Source organism: Apostichopus japonicus, chromosome 19 (assembly GCF_037975245.1).
Source record: "Apostichopus japonicus isolate 1M-3 chromosome 19, ASM3797524v1, whole genome shotgun sequence".
Taxonomy (NCBI): Eukaryota; Metazoa; Echinodermata; class Holothuroidea; order Aspidochirotida; family Stichopodidae; genus Apostichopus; species Apostichopus japonicus.
The window spans coordinates 2197754-2215585 of record NC_092579.1 but is presented as its reverse complement, the minus strand read 5'-3'; the positions used below and the strand labels follow the sequence as shown (position 1 = coordinate 2215585).

General features: G+C 36.3%; 1 protein-coding gene and 1 long non-coding RNA gene across 2 annotated transcripts; one reads left to right on the top strand and one right to left on the bottom strand.

The window, feature by feature from the left end:
* Positions 1 to 827: 827 nt before the first annotated feature.
* On the bottom strand, positions 828 to 11244 carry LOC139959888 (methionine-R-sulfoxide reductase B1-A-like). Its single transcript, XM_071957803.1, has 5 exons — positions 11047 to 11244; positions 8668 to 8810; positions 7235 to 7352; positions 3719 to 3792; positions 828 to 3154 (listed from the first exon to the last, which is right to left on the bottom strand). Exons 1-4 carry the CDS (start codon positions 11099 to 11101, stop codon positions 3758 to 3760), a joined length of 351 nt encoding a protein of 116 aa, XP_071813904.1. The 5' UTR covers positions 11102 to 11244; the 3' UTR covers positions 828 to 3154; positions 3719 to 3757.
* LOC139959889 (uncharacterized) lies at positions 3802 to 6536 on the top strand. Its single transcript, XR_011790251.1, has 2 exons — positions 3802 to 5923; positions 6144 to 6536. It is a non-coding gene; the product is annotated as an uncharacterized lncRNA (long non-coding RNA).
* Positions 11245 to 17832: the final 6588 nt, after the last annotated feature.

Here is a 17832-nt window from a genome sequence, read left to right as displayed (position 1 = left end):
ATCTGTCATAAAAACTTAATCTTCACATTATGACATAAAAGACGGTAAACAAGATAAGCATGACTTTTACTTGAAAAGTACTGGTGTATTAAAATATTGAAAGAGATTTATTACTTACAGTACATATTAATAATCTTACATCCAATTATAGTTGATGATTGGGAAATAGCTGTGAATAATGACTAACAAAGAATGACAACATTTAATGAAGTGTCTCAATTTCAAAAGTAAACACTACAATTATTTGCTTAAACATGAATAGATATGCATTTTACGGATTATTAATACGTTTTAAGCAATTCGAACTTCACTTGATGTATTGTCCACAGACTAGCAAACACTGAAGACATATTACCATAACAATATCAACATTGCATTGCTAAAACGAAAAAGGTCTAAGACGATACCCCTTTAAGTAAAACATTATTCTAAGCAACAGTGATCTATTGGATATTGCACAAAGTTGACGGATATAAAGTTTCCCTGTATGGCAATCCAACATATATAGACGCGGTTCTACAATCAAGAAACTTTTCCAAACAAAACTTACAGATTCACAAAAATGTATAGTTGTATATATATATATTCATATACAGAACTAAAATATCTCTGAATATCAATATACTTTATTAACATCTGAATATTGAGACGGTGTAAACCCTTGCTGACCCCATAAAGGCACTTTTAGTTATTGTGATGTAAATCGACAAAAATGAAAGAGCTTCAATGGAGCTGTTCCTGAATTTGAAAAATACAAAACATGAAAGCCTATGATTCAACCTACAGTAGGGCTACAAAGGACACAATTAATAAAAGGCATTTATGGGTAAAATGTTACAAAACATAAATATAAGAAGAAGAAGAAGAAGAAACTTCATTGCCATAACGAGAATCCATGATTGGTCACCGATATGAACTGATGGAATCAGCCGAGCAATGAATACTAGCCTAAAGGTATCGGTCTGAGAGCTCTCTGGTCATGCTAGAGTTTTGCTCTCTGACGTCATATGCGTATCATTGCAGGGATTCCAAAAGTTCACAGGGTGGGCAATCACTGCCAGTATTCTAATACATAGATAAATGGCCTTGTAAAGACCCACAATATATCACACACCATGAAAAACAAAAACTCTTAAATATATGAAACGGTCTGTAAATGACACTTTTTTCTTGTAAAAGTTGTGCGATTTAAACATACAATAGAGGAGGGTAAGGCGAGTGAAGTGGTGGGGGATGGGTGGATTGGGGGGGGATATCATATGGTAATGATTCCATATAAGCATATGCAAAGTTTTAAGTAATTACCATAAAGTAGCCACGGCCCTACAAGAATTATCCTGAGTGAATATTGAAATGAAAACCCTAAGCTTATAACCATGAATAATAATATAGCTTTGACAACATAAAAAAATGAGGCACTAAAATCCAATTAATCCTTGGAAACGAGTAGATGAAAACAGGCATAATCTATGTAAGACACAATCTCCAAATGATTTATTATGTTCAATCTATTACTTCCATTGTTCTGTGTTTGTCACTGAATAATCATGCTCCAGGAAAAGTACGATGCTATTGGCTGTTAACTATGTCAAGCAATAGATAATTCTGATGGGGAAAATTCACATAAAGGGTTATGATTGTGCAGACTACTGTCACTAATAGTTTGCAAATTATTCTTTAAGCATGATTATTTCATTTCTCCAACTCTCTAAAATCCATATCACTTAGTTGCTATGAGATCACATTTTCCTTCTTCATGAATAACTTGCTACCAAACAAAATGTGCAAAAAAAAAAACTGTAACAGCCCCCCCTTTATTTTCATAAATGTTTTGAAGTGGAAAGATATGAAATTCACTATGAGAGAGAAACACTACAACTAGAACCTGAGTTTTAAATCTCCATCATCTATCTTCATGCCTCAAGAAGAAAACAAAATTCTATATATGTGGCAAGGATAAACAAATTGTCCATCATTACCATGGTAACGGAGATATTAAAATCCATTTGGGAGCAGGTGTTTGAGTGTGTTTTGCATCTGAGTACTTTTCAACGCGCTGATTTATCTCATTTTAATATCTAGTAGCCATTGTTACAATCTGTAGACCATTCTTTAGCAATGAAACCATAAAGGAAAACAAGCCTTGGAGAATTAACCATGATAGAGTTAACATGCCAAGTGGGATCAGCACACAGGCAAGGACACTGGAGTGACAGAACAACTCTCAACAACCTAACTGAAGCTTAATGCTGAGTTCAAAAGGACAACTCATTTGTTTATAGTTCTATGATTTTTGCTAATTGTTGTTTCTTTGATTTTTGGAGTTGGGGTAAGGGGGGGGAGGGTTGATGGCAGCATATTTGAGGGCCAAATCATTATTCACTATCAGTGGTGTCACTTTTTGAAAGACATGGGCTTCCAAATTGACAGGAAAAACTTCAGGTGGCTTTAAACTTGTTTCGGTTTGTTCTAATTGTGATGAATAGATTGAGCTAATATAAAACTAAATTAATCAAAATATCAATGTTGCTGATATGCAAGGCAACTGTATGGTACTCAGATTAATTAAGATTAAATAAGTGAACAGCAGGTCCAGATTAACATTTCATGAACACTGTTTATCATCTTAAAGATCAAAATGAATAAATTTGAAGTTCACTAGTGTTAAGGACGATTGACTTTTCTTGGAAGGCCACTGTAAATCAATTCATTCTAATCATATTTCACTAAGGCATATGAAACTGAAATTGTCTGCATATATATTTGAAAATTAAACATTATCGCTAATACTCACACAGTTTTTTTCTGTAATTTTTGTGCAGTGATATTGTAGAAAGAAAAATCGCTGCCTACCAGTGTCATATTTGACAATTTTGAAAGCAAATTCCCAGAGACTGAATGAAAAAAGTAACAATAAATGAAGGTACACCTGTACTTCGTTTGGTCACCCCGGCATAAAATGTCTATAAAATGAAAAGTGTAAACTTCTACAATCTTTATTCTAAGGTACTGAGTATGAAAGACACGCTACTATAAGGCTTAGTAAGGAACTTGTGGTTGCAGGACTTGGCAGGAACGAACCAAAGAACAAAGTAAAACTGTCTTTATCTAAACATCTTCTCGTTATATTCTCTTCTTGTTATAATCTCTAAACCTGTTGAAGCAAAGAAATTAAGAATATGATCACATCATGTGCAGCGTTTAGTTCTTATGCCTCACTTGAAATCATGCAAAGCAAATGCGATACTGTATGTATGAGGATGTGTTGTTGAAGCATTCATTTGTACACAAAGTGTCTTTACCAGCACATTTCTTTTGTTCTGCAGAAATGAAAAAAAATTGCATCATTTTCCCCTCCGAATTGCACTTTAGAAGTAAATATAGTGTAATTGATGTCGATTTCCACAATACTGATGTTGTCAACATGGTGAGATATATGTCCACTGCAACAACATGGTGAGATGTACTGTATGCCCACTGCATTTACACTCCCAACATGATACAACTGATTGAAATCTGTCACCATGGTAACGTGATGAGCAAGCAATATCAGAAATGTTTATGGTAATGAAATACCTGTTGTTACTTGTATAGTACAGTACAGTACTGCTTTAACATGGTTGAAATAATTTGGTCAAAAGGTTTTCACATGAACCCACTTTTTAACAAAGAGAGAAAAACACAGAGTGATTGAATTTTTTTTTTGTGATGTACTTACTAAACTGATGTGGCTACTCGTCATGGCAACAAAGTACATTTATTGTCCAGCATCTCCGTTTTCTTCTTTCTTCCCTGCAAAAATTGAAAATGAAGTAAAAAGAATTAAAAACACACACACAATTTGTGGAATAGTGTATTTCTGATGAAAAGATGAAAAATAAAGAGAGGTAATTTTCATACTGTCTATCCTCAAACACATTCTATATCTGATGGAAACTTTTGAGATATTTTGTGAAAATAAAACCTGTTACATCCCATCTGTAATCAAAGTCTAAATTTTAAGACTTATGAATCAAATATTTTGCTTGATAAACAAGAGGAAAAGTAACATTAATATTAATGACAATACCAACACAGTACTACAAATAACACAGTAACATGTTACTAGCAATACCAGCACAGTAACTACAAGTATCACAGTAACATGTTAATGACAATACCAACACAGTACTTACAAATAACCCAGTAACATGTTACTGACAATACCAACACAGTACTACTAGTATCACAGTAACATGTTACTGACAATACCAGCACAGTACTACAAATAACAAAGTAACATGTTACTGACAATACCAACACAGTACTACAAATAACACAGTAACATGTTACTGACAATACCAACACAGTACTACTAGTATCACAGTAACATGTTACTGACAATACCAGCACAGTACTACAAATAACAAAGTAACATGTTACTGACAATACCAACACAGTACTACAAATAACACAGTAACATGTTACTGACAATACCAACACAGGACTACAAATAACACAGTAACATGTTACTGACAATACCAACACAGTACTACTAGTATCACAGTAACATGTTACTGACAATACCAGCACAGTACTACAAATAACAAAGTAACATGTTACTGACAATACCAACACAGGACTACAAATAACACAGTAACATGTTACTGACAATACCAACACAGCCTACAGGACTACAAATAACATAATAACATGTTACTGACAATACCAGCACAGAACTACAAATAACACAGTAACATGTTACTGACAATACCAACACAGGACTACAAATAACACAGTAACATGTTATTGACAATACCAACACAGGACTACAAATAACACAGTAACATGTTATTGACAATACCAACACAGCCTACAGGACTACAAATAACATAATAACATGTTACTGACAATACCAACACAGGACTACAAATAACACAGTAACATGTTACTGACAATACCAACACAGGACTACAAATAACATGATAACATATTACTGACAATACCAACACAGGGCTACAAATAACACAGTAACATGTTACTAGCAATACCAGCACAGTACTACAAATAACACAGTAACATGTTACTGACAATACCAACACAGTACTAAATTTACCATGGTAACGAGATTTGTTGATACCAGTACAGTAGCAACGTCCTTATTTCTGAAACTGGTATTTACACAATACTGGTGATGCCAGCATAGTAGTACAGTTAACATAATATGTACTTATGACACAATACTGGTAATGCGAACACAGAAGCACCACAGCTACAATTAATTATATTGGTTGCACAATAATAGCCACTGTAAGTAACACCTCTTTTTACAGAACCTTGTAAAGCTATCATGGTAATGGCTTACTGGTAGGACAATACCTGTGACACCAGCACTGCAGTACAGTTATTATGATAGGGCTATGAGTAACACCATACTGGTGACACCACCAGCACTGTAGTACAGGTGTCATGGTGGGACTATTGGTAGGACAATACTAGGACACCATCAACACTGAAGTATCATGGTGAGCCTTCTAGTAACACCATACTGGTGACACCACCAGCACTGAAGTATCATGTAAAGGCTTCTAGTAACACCAGCACTGTAGTACAGGTGTCATGGTGGGCCTAATGGTGACACTGTACTGGTGACACCACCAGCACTGAAGTTTCATGGTAGGCCTACTAATTACACCACACTGGTGACACCAGCACTGTCGTACAGGTGTCATGGTTGGCCTATTGGTAAGGCATGCTGGGACACCACCAACACTGAAGTATCATGGTAGGCCTACTAGTAACACTATACTGGTGACCCCAGCACTGTAGTACAGGTGTCATGGTGGGCCTATTGGTACGACAATACCCGGACACCACCAACACTGAAGTAGCATGGTAAGCCTTCTAGTAAAACCATACTGGTGACACCAGCACTGTAGTACAGGTGTCATGGTGGGCCTAATGGTGACACTGTACTGGTGACACCACCAGCACTGAAGTATCGTGGTAGGCCTACTAATTACACCACACTGGTGACACCAGCACTGTCGTACAGGTGTCATGGTTGGCCTATTGGTAAGGCATGCTGGGACACCACCAACACTGAAGTATCATGGTAGGCCTACTAGTAACACCATACTGGTGACCCCAGCACTGTAGTACAGGTGTCATGGTGGGTCTATTGGTAGGACAATACTAGGACACCACCAACACTGAAGTAGCATGGTAGGCTTTCTAGTAACACCATACTGGTGACACCAGCACTGTAGTACACTTATTGTTACTCATGACACAATACTGGTAACATAAGTACAGTTACAGTATTAAATTAATGACTGTTGGCCAACTGGCAGCAGTCATAACAGCTGATACCTTCACTCTCAGCAATCTAGAGGCTAGATGAAAACAATGTTTCCCCCTTCCTAATATTTAACTCACTTATTCATAGATGAAAGTCACATATCTTCAAAAAGTTGCATTTTGACGACATTCTTATCAACAGAGAACATGGACAGCTAAGCAACATTCCAAATGTATTATTTTTAAGTCTAAACCACCAAAAATATTACAATAGGAACCTAATAAAAGGATACGAAACTAGTATTGACATTTTTCTGTCGTAAAAAAAGTAGACACGTTGTCCTTCACCTTTACTTATTCCATCTAGAACAGACTACGTTATCAGAATAGTGACTTAAAAGCACCTCGTTACAATTGATTATGAAAAGTACATTTTTCAAGCCATAGACTTTGTTTCCCAGATTTAAATATTTATCGGATCTTTCAAGTGAGGGGATCTTGCACATCAGTACACATCATTTACTCTTCTGAATCAATAAGATCTACCCTGAATAAAATATGCAACTGTAGTCTTGATTCTCTGCATATGTACAAAAGGTTATCATGTTTTCTGTACAGTATACAAGTAGACTTCTAGGTGTAAATATTTGCTTTGCAGTATTCAAAAACCTGTCGAGCCACCAATGCATCCATCAAATTTCAGTCACGACTGCTTTCTTTAGTTAATAGTTACCATGACAACTTGACAAGATGACATGAGAAGATGGTCAAAGATGGTTAGAAGTTTTGAAAAGGATGCAAAGTACCAAAACTTTCAAAGAAGTGACAAAAGTGTGTTACACATTTTGTGGTAAATGAACATTGTAAAAAAAAAATTGTATTTTGTGAAAGGTTTCAAAATAAGACAAACCGACCTCATGCGGCTCGTCACAATGTGACCAGTACCGATAATTACCTGATTTTGACTTAAATTTCAGGGAGGACGAGAATATTCAGAAACGTGACTGTCCCTTCTTGGGTCCACCTCCGAGGAATTCATGTCCTAATCCATTGCCACATTTTCCGCACGATACCTGTGTACAGTAGAATAGATATATTAGCAAGAGCTACAGATTACCACCTCCCCCCCCAAAAAAAAATATGAAGAAATTAAAATACATCTGTTTCCAAAATATAACACTGTTTCTACCATGTGAATTTGGTACTCTTTACATTCAGAATGCCAACTAAGAAAATTTTTTTTTTTAAATTTTTAATGATACATTTAGCAGTATTCCCCACAAGTGAGCACAGTATCAGGTCGTCAAAATAGTCATCAGATCTGGTAGAGAGTTAAAAGAGGGCACAAACCCACCTATCATTATTGGTCTATTTCATTGAGATAATTGCAATGAACAACTAAGCAAACAGCTCAGAAAAATCTTGTTTCATTTTGGAGATTTCACAATTTCACATACACAGTTAAAGGCTAAAGACTTGATCCAGTGTACATGTGACATCATCGAGACAAATGTGCTTCATTTAAAAAAAATATTTATCTTACATTATGGCGATATTTATATTGTAATGGAGGTGGGTTTGAGAAACTAACACACTGATGCTCTGAACATTACCTATGGAAGGCATTGGTTTCAGTCTCAACTCATAACATTTTCCCTCGAAAACATAACAAGAAAACAAAAAGAAACAGTGAAAGTAAAAGGTTTCCGATCCTAGTGATACTATCACATCACAGATAATTTACAAACTGTCAACTCACAGGCACTACAGCTCTAAATAATAAGAACTTTCTTAGCTGTTAGGGGAAGTTGTTCATGTTCACAAAGCATTTGACAGATATCCTCAATGAGTCACACACATCACTGTCTTTAGTTGGGTATGGCTAGGAATGATATGAAGAGTAACAGCCTACAGTACAAGAAAGAACTGTGATAATCTGTAGCAATATTGATGACATTTAAAGGGTGTGAAGACTCGCGCAAAAAGAAACGTCTAAATGCCGGTAACTTGACCTACTGTAGTTTCAAATGAAGTGTACAGTAACAGAAGTGTTAAACACCACCATCGATCCCAGAAAATACACACACAGCTTGCTATCATCGGTAATTAGACACTAGTGTACAGTCAGTACATGCAGCTAAGGTCAATACCCACAGCACATTATATAAACGATACAGCGATGGACATCTCAGGTCCAGCTAAAGATAAAAATTAAGGTATCACGTTTCATTACTGTCTGCATTTTATAGCGACACAAGCAAAACATCACTTGCAAGCAACAGAAAGTTAACTTTTTCAGATGGCCGCGAGATGAGTCTTCAATGCCTCTAAAGCTCTGTGATTCAGATCTTATATATACGACAGCCCGCACAACATACAATAAGTTACCTTCAAAGCTTGAGGTCCATCTGGTCTCTTAGAAACACTGTCTTTGTGAACTGTCTCTGTGAAGGCTGGCCACGGTGAGGAGTGTTCAAATTTCTTCTTACTCGAGAATAATTCATATCCGCATTCTACACACTCATAAAGGCCTGGAGAGGGAAGTTGAGACATAAAGTATGGGTACTGTAGGACAGTTTTTTGTTGTTTATAGTCTACACTAATTTCCAGTAGGCCTGAGTCTGGCACCCGGATACCCGAATCAAAAGTACGCACATATGGGATACCCGTTTTCTGGGGGATAAATCACATACCTGCTACGTGAGTGCTTTTATGATTTCAATAACTCCGAAGGGCTGCATGTTTTGATTATAATCAAGACATGCGAATACTGAGGATTAATTTCCTGAAATAACTTTTTGTAGTGTAGATGGTTGTTTTAATTACTTAATATTTCAAGTTTTAGCCATTTTTAATGATCCTTTTTCATGTGTGGATAAAATCACTCACCACCGAAAAACGAAAGTACTATACTGGTGAAAACTACTCAAAATTGAAACCTGTATTGAACATAAAATAGTATTCAAAACACAACACATACCTTCCAAACAATCGCCGATTTCCAGCTAATTGAAAGCTGTAAACAATTTATTTTGTTTTTTGGTGCTAACTGATGCTTAGGCAAGATTTTGCCTTTGACTTAGTGTGGTGTTAGGCTACCATGTGGTCGAATAATAGCAGCAATAATGAAAGTATACCATCGATAATTAGTTCCAGCTAACTGCATCACAAATTGAGCGAATAAACAGAAGGTTAGGCTAGATTTCCCCATTGACTTAGTGAGGTGCTAGACTACCATGTGGTCGAAGATAGCTCAGCAATAACGAAAGTATTCAGTGAATATTTTTAGTGCCAGCTAACTGCGACACAATTTGAGCAAATTAACAGATGGTTAGGCTACATTTCCATGTTGACTTTAGGCTCCAATGTGGTTGGAGATTTGTGGGGATTTTTACGCAAAAAATAGGTTATTCAGTGCATGTGTCTTTGTTGTTCAAACAGTTACAGTAGCTCTGGTAGTCCATAGCAAGTGCTTTCCTCTCATAGTTGCATGTGAAAATATTTTTTTTCATTTATTGATTTCATAGAAGGAAAAACTGTCCAGGATATTTATGGGATGTTAAGATGGATTATAGACGGGATAACAAAATAAAACTAGTGCCATTTAACTAAACGTTTATTCCAATTGCGATCGTTTAGCGATGAAACGCAACACGGTCACAGCGACGTAGCCAGGACTTTGCAAGGGGGGAGGACATTTTGCGACTGATATGGGGGAGGGGTTTAATGGGAGTGGGTGAAATTTTTGAACAAGGTGTTCAGATGCGATCCTGTTTTGCCAGTTTCATCATTATCATATGATATCATATTATCAGCAGATTTTGTTTCCTGTTTGAATTCTTTTACGTGTTCTTTTACATATTATATCAGAAAGACAAACATATTGCTCATAGTCTGGACTTAAATACATTTGACAAACTTAACTGACGGACAATATAAGCTTTCATATTTTACAGCAGAATTACACATCATTGTTATCAGATTATTCGGTTTCTAATGTTTAGAGAGAAGTAAAAATGCATCAATTCATTACGCATAATTATGCCTCCTGCATTGCATAACACAGACCTAGTGCCCTTCATGTAGATTTACGGGGCATATATTAAAAGGAAATGGCACTCATCGAATGTTGCAATTTCAAATATATCTGGTAACAATGCAGAGCCAGAATGTATGGTTAGGCTAAGTACGTGAGCTTGTGTTATTCCGCCCCAGTGGATGTAATACACTACCTTTCAAATTAGTTTTTCAAATTAGTTTATAACTACCATAGGGAGAAGTCTCGTTTGGGACTGCAACTAGGCCATTAATAATTTGATAAAAAAGCATAGGCAGTCCCGAACGAGACTAATCCCTTCTTGTGGCCGCCATACTCAAATTCCACAAAATTCCACCATTCGTGCTTTTTAGTATAGTTTCTATCCTAGGACTATAAAAGACTAGAATACGCAATCCTTGGCCGTTAAGGAGAGCCCTAGCCCTAACAAGATTGTCCACGTATTGTTACTTTACTAGCACTGCTGCGCTGCGTACCAACATCCTCGGTGTGATACCCGAGAGTACTTAACAGAAACAGACATCTAGGCTTTTTTTAAGGTTAATACTATAGACATAGACTAGAAGTAGTTAGTACTGTATATTTACACATGTAGCGGACTAGGGTCTAGCTCTATGTTAATGATTAACGTTAGTACATCCTAGGCCAAGACAAGTTCGCCGGTACAGTGTAAGTATTTAAACTAGGCCTAGGTCCTAGTTTGCACAAACCGTCTTCGAAATGGTCCTTATATTTTTCACCACTAAACCACGAACAAAACGACATCTTGCTAAACGAAGACTTTCTGGAGCCCCTCGAATTGTTTTATTTCGTTTACAAAATGTATTGCAGTGTACAGCGTCGGTTACAGTGGAAGGCCTAACGTTAGTTGTGTTAAAATATCGCAGTTGTAGTATTCTGTAGGCATAAGAGGAACTTCTTATCGTGAGTTCCGGGTACCATGACGTCACTGCAGACGTAAGATGACTGGCAAAAGATATCGTGACGTAGTCTTGTGGTTGCAGTAAAATCCGCACAAGGTCATCGCTTTGATTGGTAAAGAAGAAAAAAGGAAATAACTAGAATGCAAAATGCATTGAGGTTTGAATGACTTTATTGTACTAGATCCGAAATAGCTGACACAATATAAACGGCCCGAATTCCCCGAAACACTATTTTGATGTACAATTACACTATTACATGGTAAACACAGGTCAGTCTACTGTACCTGGCAATAGGCCTACAAACCTCCCCAAAAACAATACGGGTCTTGTACTCAATGTGATATATCCACACACCATAATATGAGAAGTATCCACGATTCCAAACCTTAGATATCATGTAAAAGGGTTTTCAGAGTTTTGACATCTGCTGACCTCAAATGAGATTTGACCTCTCAAGCAATGGGATTCTTATAAATCGTAGCCTATGAAAATTATCCATGCTTTCTACCATAAGAGATCAGTTTCAAATGTTTACAGGCCTCGACAAACGTTTTTACATGTACTCCCTATTTTGCGACCATGACTAAACATCTATTCGCCAAAACGCAAAATTCACTGGCCACTATGACTGCTGTTCAAGTCTCCATTGCACAGATCTACAACATCAATACTTTCTATGAACAAAAGGTTAGGCACTTAGGTAGATACATGGTGCTATACGTCATTGCACATTGGAAATGATGTTTCTGTGCAGTATGAAATTTAAACTTTTCTCCACCAAAATTCAGTTATGAACAATGTAAAACATATCGCAGAATCGTAAATAAGCAGCTAGGCCTACTGTAGTGTCAGAAAATTAAAATATATATACTTTTCTCAAATACCTACGAAGATAGCTTGGCTTCTGTTACATTAGGGTTTCACTCGTATACAGGCTAGACATATACAATAACAGACGTAGCCAAGGGGGGGGGGGCGGGCAATGGGAGCGATCGTTCCCCCCCCACTTTGAGTACCCCGAAAACTAAAATTTAACTAAAAGCAGGAAATATCATTAAAGCCCTCTTTTTAAGGTTGAAGAAAGCTAAGCGACCCTTCGCAATTTCTGAAAGTTTGTCTGCTGCGTAATACAATGCTCTTATTATTGTTTATTTCTTGCAACGTGGGAGGCATTTTTGGGCAAAAATTTTCTTTGTATATGGTGGCGCTCTGTAAAGTGTAATAATGCTCCCTCTGTGAGAAGAGCCCTTTATAAATTCTACCCCCCCCCCCCCCCACTGCAGTAGCTATAGGTTTGCGCAAGTCCTAAGCTTATACAGTACCTCACTGTTACATTGAACCGCTACTCGATTAGCGCGACTTCGTACATTTTCAAAACTTTATTTTGCCTAAATCAAAGCGATCTCTTACGCAATAAAAATGTAAGGTTGAAAGAGCATTCATAATTTATCTCTGACCTCTTTTTATCTTGTCTGCTTATGTTTTCAAGTTTGTTTCAGCTTCTATTTTCTTTGTTGTAGATGTGTTTTATCCTTTTATTCTGATGCTGTCATTGTTGTTTTCTATTACCGACTGTAGTCTTCATTGTATTGTTCTTTTGTCTTAAGTTTTTGTACACCTTTTTAAGCTCGAATGGTTCATTCATCCTCAATTTGGTGTTCCTCATTTTTTACCTTGTTTTATTATTTAGCATTGTGTAGTCTTCTAAGTGGTGGTGAATGGTATTTGTTGACATATTTAGTTATTGACCAAGGGTAGTTTGTTGTTATTCTATTTCTTACACCTTTTGGGGTTCATGAGGGTCTATAGGCCTGATTTACCGAGTGACTCCAAGTACAGGAAGTTTAAGTAACTAAAATGAAATAAAGAATTTGCTTTTTATTGTGAACAGCTAACATTTTGTTGGCACATCAAATTATGGTGAATATATCTAAAATGATTGAATTTTTTCATAAATCACAAAAGAACATTCCAGTTTAGTTGTAATCTGTAATAAATTCTTGGGAATTATATATATATCAGACCAGAATGTAAAAAAAAAGACCGAGGCAATGAAATAGACAATTTGATGTTAAAAGGAAATGTGATGTAGACGATTGTATTTCTTCATGAAACCCAAAAGGAAAATATCAATTTAATCTGTATTCTGCAGTTCTGTATAGTAACTGCTTGTGAATATTTATCACGGATGAGCATATAAAACAAACGGAGGCAATGCATATGGACAGTTTGGTGTTGGATGGAAAGATGGAAATGCAAAGAATAAAGCAAAGAAATATCAACAAGTACACTGAAAGGAAGAGAAACATAATAACCATAGGCGTAGGAGGCAGGGGGTGGGGTTTGGGGGGCGGGGGGCTGCAGCGCCCCAATTAAATATTTTTGTGAAAATTCGGGCAATATGCTGAAAGAAAAAGAAATTGCAATGTGTTTTTCAGTGGTAAAACTGACATTATTATCATCATTATTATTGTAACGAAAATTATTTTAGTTATATTTTCGGGCAAGTCATTACAGCCCCCCCCCCCCCCCAATCAAATTCGGCTCCTATACGCCAGGTTTGTGTTAGAGATCATCAGCAAACTGCACTGAACTTTTTGATGTTTATGTATTAACAGCTTCTTATTTTACACAAATGTAAATGTGGTGACCACACCTTTTTCTACGGTTGCAGATATTTTTATCGGTGTTTTATCGTCATGTCCTTGACTGTCTTATTCTTCTTCTCTGTCAACAGTTCCTGTGGTATCACCAGTTCTTCTCTTTTTTTTGTGAAGAGAAAAAGAAAAGATATCTTATAACAAATTGAAATCTGAAAGTGCAAAGAAATTAAGGCTTAAACGGTTATCCAGTGAAGTATTCTAAATTAAGAAAGTTTAAGTCACTATACACGAAAAATCTTGACCAGTATTTACTTAGAGTTGTTGCTAATTCTATAGCTTGGAAAGGGGTCATACAGCTTGTGTAGTCAAGTTTTGAATTAGCTGGTGCAAATAGACAAGCACTTTGTACATTTTTGTGCCAGTTAGCAGAAGCAGATTAGAAGGAAAGAAGTGTGAATATTTCTTTTTGATTGTACTGGTGGGTTATGTAAATCTTGTTGAGAACTAAATAATGTGATGATTTTATATTACTGGCAGAGTATTATTGCCACATTGGTCATTTTGTCGATGCCCGATCTTTGTTCCAGTAGATCGTGTTTGGAGACCCAGTCCATGCACGTAGCACCAGCTCAAGTATGCTTTTGATGGCTGCATTTCTCTGTACCTTTTTCGCTCACTGCGTTTGGCATCGGGACCCACAATTAAGCAACCAGGGCCTTCCACCGCCGCCCGCGTTGAGTGCCCGGATACGGCCGTTTCTTTGCAGGACCCTCAGACATGCTTAGGATATGCTGAATATCATTAAGCACAACATATGTGATCGACAGAATTGATCGCGAATGAAAAACAGCCAGGCCAAACATTTACGATGGTATCAATGTAACGAGCAGTACCATCATCTTTGCAAGTATTGTATTGATACTAATTCACAATCACAACGTACACAGCGAGGCGACCGCAATATGTATGTATTGTATGTATGTATTTTAGATCATCCTGCAAGCAGGCACTCGCAAAGAAGCCATCATTGGCTTGTCAAAGCCGCAAGCTGACCGAAGTCAGTCTCTTAGATTCATATTTAACGTCCATGATTATGAATTGTCAATTGTCAACAACTCTGTAACTGGACGACAAAAATTGATCTTGGAGTGAACTCGGGTCATTATGATTGGAAGGCACCGGCGTTAACAACTTAACACTCTGAATATAAACTGAATATAGACGTACGTGTGTTACCAACTCCCTGGTTAAGCTAACATTGCATGAAACTGTGCTATACAGTACGTACAAACATACACAGGAAATACACTGTACAGTGGTAGTACATTACATATACCGTATCACGTGACCAAATCAGAAAGTGGAGTAACGGTGAATCATCGAAACCTATGTGAAATTGGCCCGCCCTCTAAAAATTTCCTAGCTGAGAGGATACCTTTAAATGTTTACAGATATCGTAGTGCTAGTTACTTGGTTTGAACACATTTTTGTCATTTAGCAGAATCAGATACCAAAGAAGTGTGAATTACTTCTCATTTATATGTAATGGTGAGTTATTTTATCCTGTAAAGAACTAAATACATGTGATACTGTTATTGCTGGCAGAGTAATATTGTCACAGTTTGACTTTTTGACGGACATCGTTGTACCATGCTACTTAGTTTGATCATTCAGGTAATCACATATTTTGCAGCATTTGGCAATGCATGTACATTATTGAGCACATGGACTTTGTTCTACGTTTCTACAAATGATACTGTTGAGCCATTGCAATAATAACTTTTATATAGTGATTGGTCTGTCATGTTTGCTGTAGTAAGTGGTATAGTATATTTTTTACTCCACGTACCCATCTTGATCAACAACAAGAATCTCGCATTCCTTAGTAGACCCTTCGTCAGGAAAGAGAGAGGGGGGGGGGGGGGTGGAGAGGGGTGAGGGAGACATGTGCTTTAAAATTTTGTGGCACTGAAACTAAAACAAGTAAGAAGATTTAGTTACATGTGTTGAAAATTGACGTCAGATTGCTAACATGTCAACATGCATGATGTATTTATTCTAAACACTGTCAAACCCTGGCAAGTGAAATTTCTGGTTAAGTGTTGCACAGGAATAGCTGTATGAGTTGTAATGTAGACATACAACAGTGGCTTAGAGAAGAAAAATAGGTTTAAATTGTTAACATGTGTATTATATGATGCCATAAGTGAAGCAAAATAATTGAATACGCTATTTGGCTTTTCATCGATACTAAAAGAGTCAAAATGCTTTAAAAATCCTAATTCTTCACAAAATCTAAAGATTTTACAAGGATAAATTTGTAGATTTCACCAAGAGAAAATGCTCAAGGATTCAATGACTTTTTCATCATTCCAGTTCAGTAATTTTGTCAATTACTCAGTTCCTGCAATTAGCTGAGGTTTTTGCGTTAATACTTGGATGTCCTGATTGGCGTAATAATTTCGCAGTAAACATTCAACAGGGGATAAATTAGGCGAAATTTCCTTTGAAAATGAAAAAAAAAAAAAAAGAAGAAAAGAAAGGCGTGGGCTAAAAGGCCGATGGAAATATTAATCTTCTCGTAATCTAGTATCGAATCATAAGATATAGAAGTTAGATTTCACTTATGGGCGTCGACCATTTTTCCATTGCCAAAGAAGGAAAAAAACTGCCTAATGTCAACACTTTGGAAGGAAACTTAAGACCTTTATGTTCTCAATATCATTTTTTTTTTCATTATATAAGTTCTGTTTATATATTGAGCACAATATGCCCAAGCAACTACAGCAACATATATATAGGCTATATATATATATATAGTAATTTAATTAATTAAATATATATATATATATATATATATATATATATATATATATATATATATATATATATATAATTAGAGAAAACCATATTCCATTATATTTTCTAAAACTTACTCCTTATTTGTCAATTATGAGTCATATCTTATTTCTCTGGTTTTCTCTAATAATATTTTCTTTTTGAGTAAACGTGGATTTTCGTTATATTATATCAGTGGCGTAGGAAGGTACTTTTGAGTGGGGGGGGGGGGGCTGAAGACTGATGGCCGGCCTGGGGGAGGGGTCTAAGGGGAGGGGGTGTCCCCCTCCCCTTTGGAATTTTTTGCATTTCCAGGTGGCCTCAGATGCAATTTGGTGCAATATAGCACACTTCAACACCCACTCCATTTTGTAAATTTAATTTTGTATTTTCACCTGGCCTTAGATGCAATTTGGTGCTCCAAATGAGATTTTTTTCTCATTTGGAAATGAAAAAGGGGTTTTCTGACTTGCGGAGCGGGGGGGGGGGGGCGGAATGATACTTCCGCCCCTCCACATTTTCACTGGGGGGCTGGCGCCCCCCAGCCCCCCGGTTCCTACGCCCTTGTATATATATATATATATATATATATATATATATATATATATATATATATATATATATATATATATATATATGTTAATGCAATGGAGGTAAACGACAAAGGCAAATGAATATATGTAAATGAAAATCGTAATGAGTTGGAAAATCAAGAACAGTGAAAAAACTTTCAGCCTCCACCGGGATTCGAACCACGGGCCTATATATATATATATATATATATATATATATATATATATGAAAATCGTAATGAGTTGGAAAATCAAGAACAGTGAAAAAACTTCCAGCCTCCACCGGGATATATATATATATATATATATATATATATATATATATATATATATATATATATATATATATATATATTACTATTTGATCGCATTTAGATTTGTACTTGTCGTTCTCTTAAGTTCTTGGTTGCTTGGTATTGTCTGTCGTTTTAATCCCTTTATCCTTTTATTATCCTTAGTGTGGCTTTCTGCTAGCTGCGGTCGTTGAGACCTGTCATGCTTTTTATAGTCAATTTTATCTGTATTATGTACATTGAGAATTGATAGAAATAAAAAATATA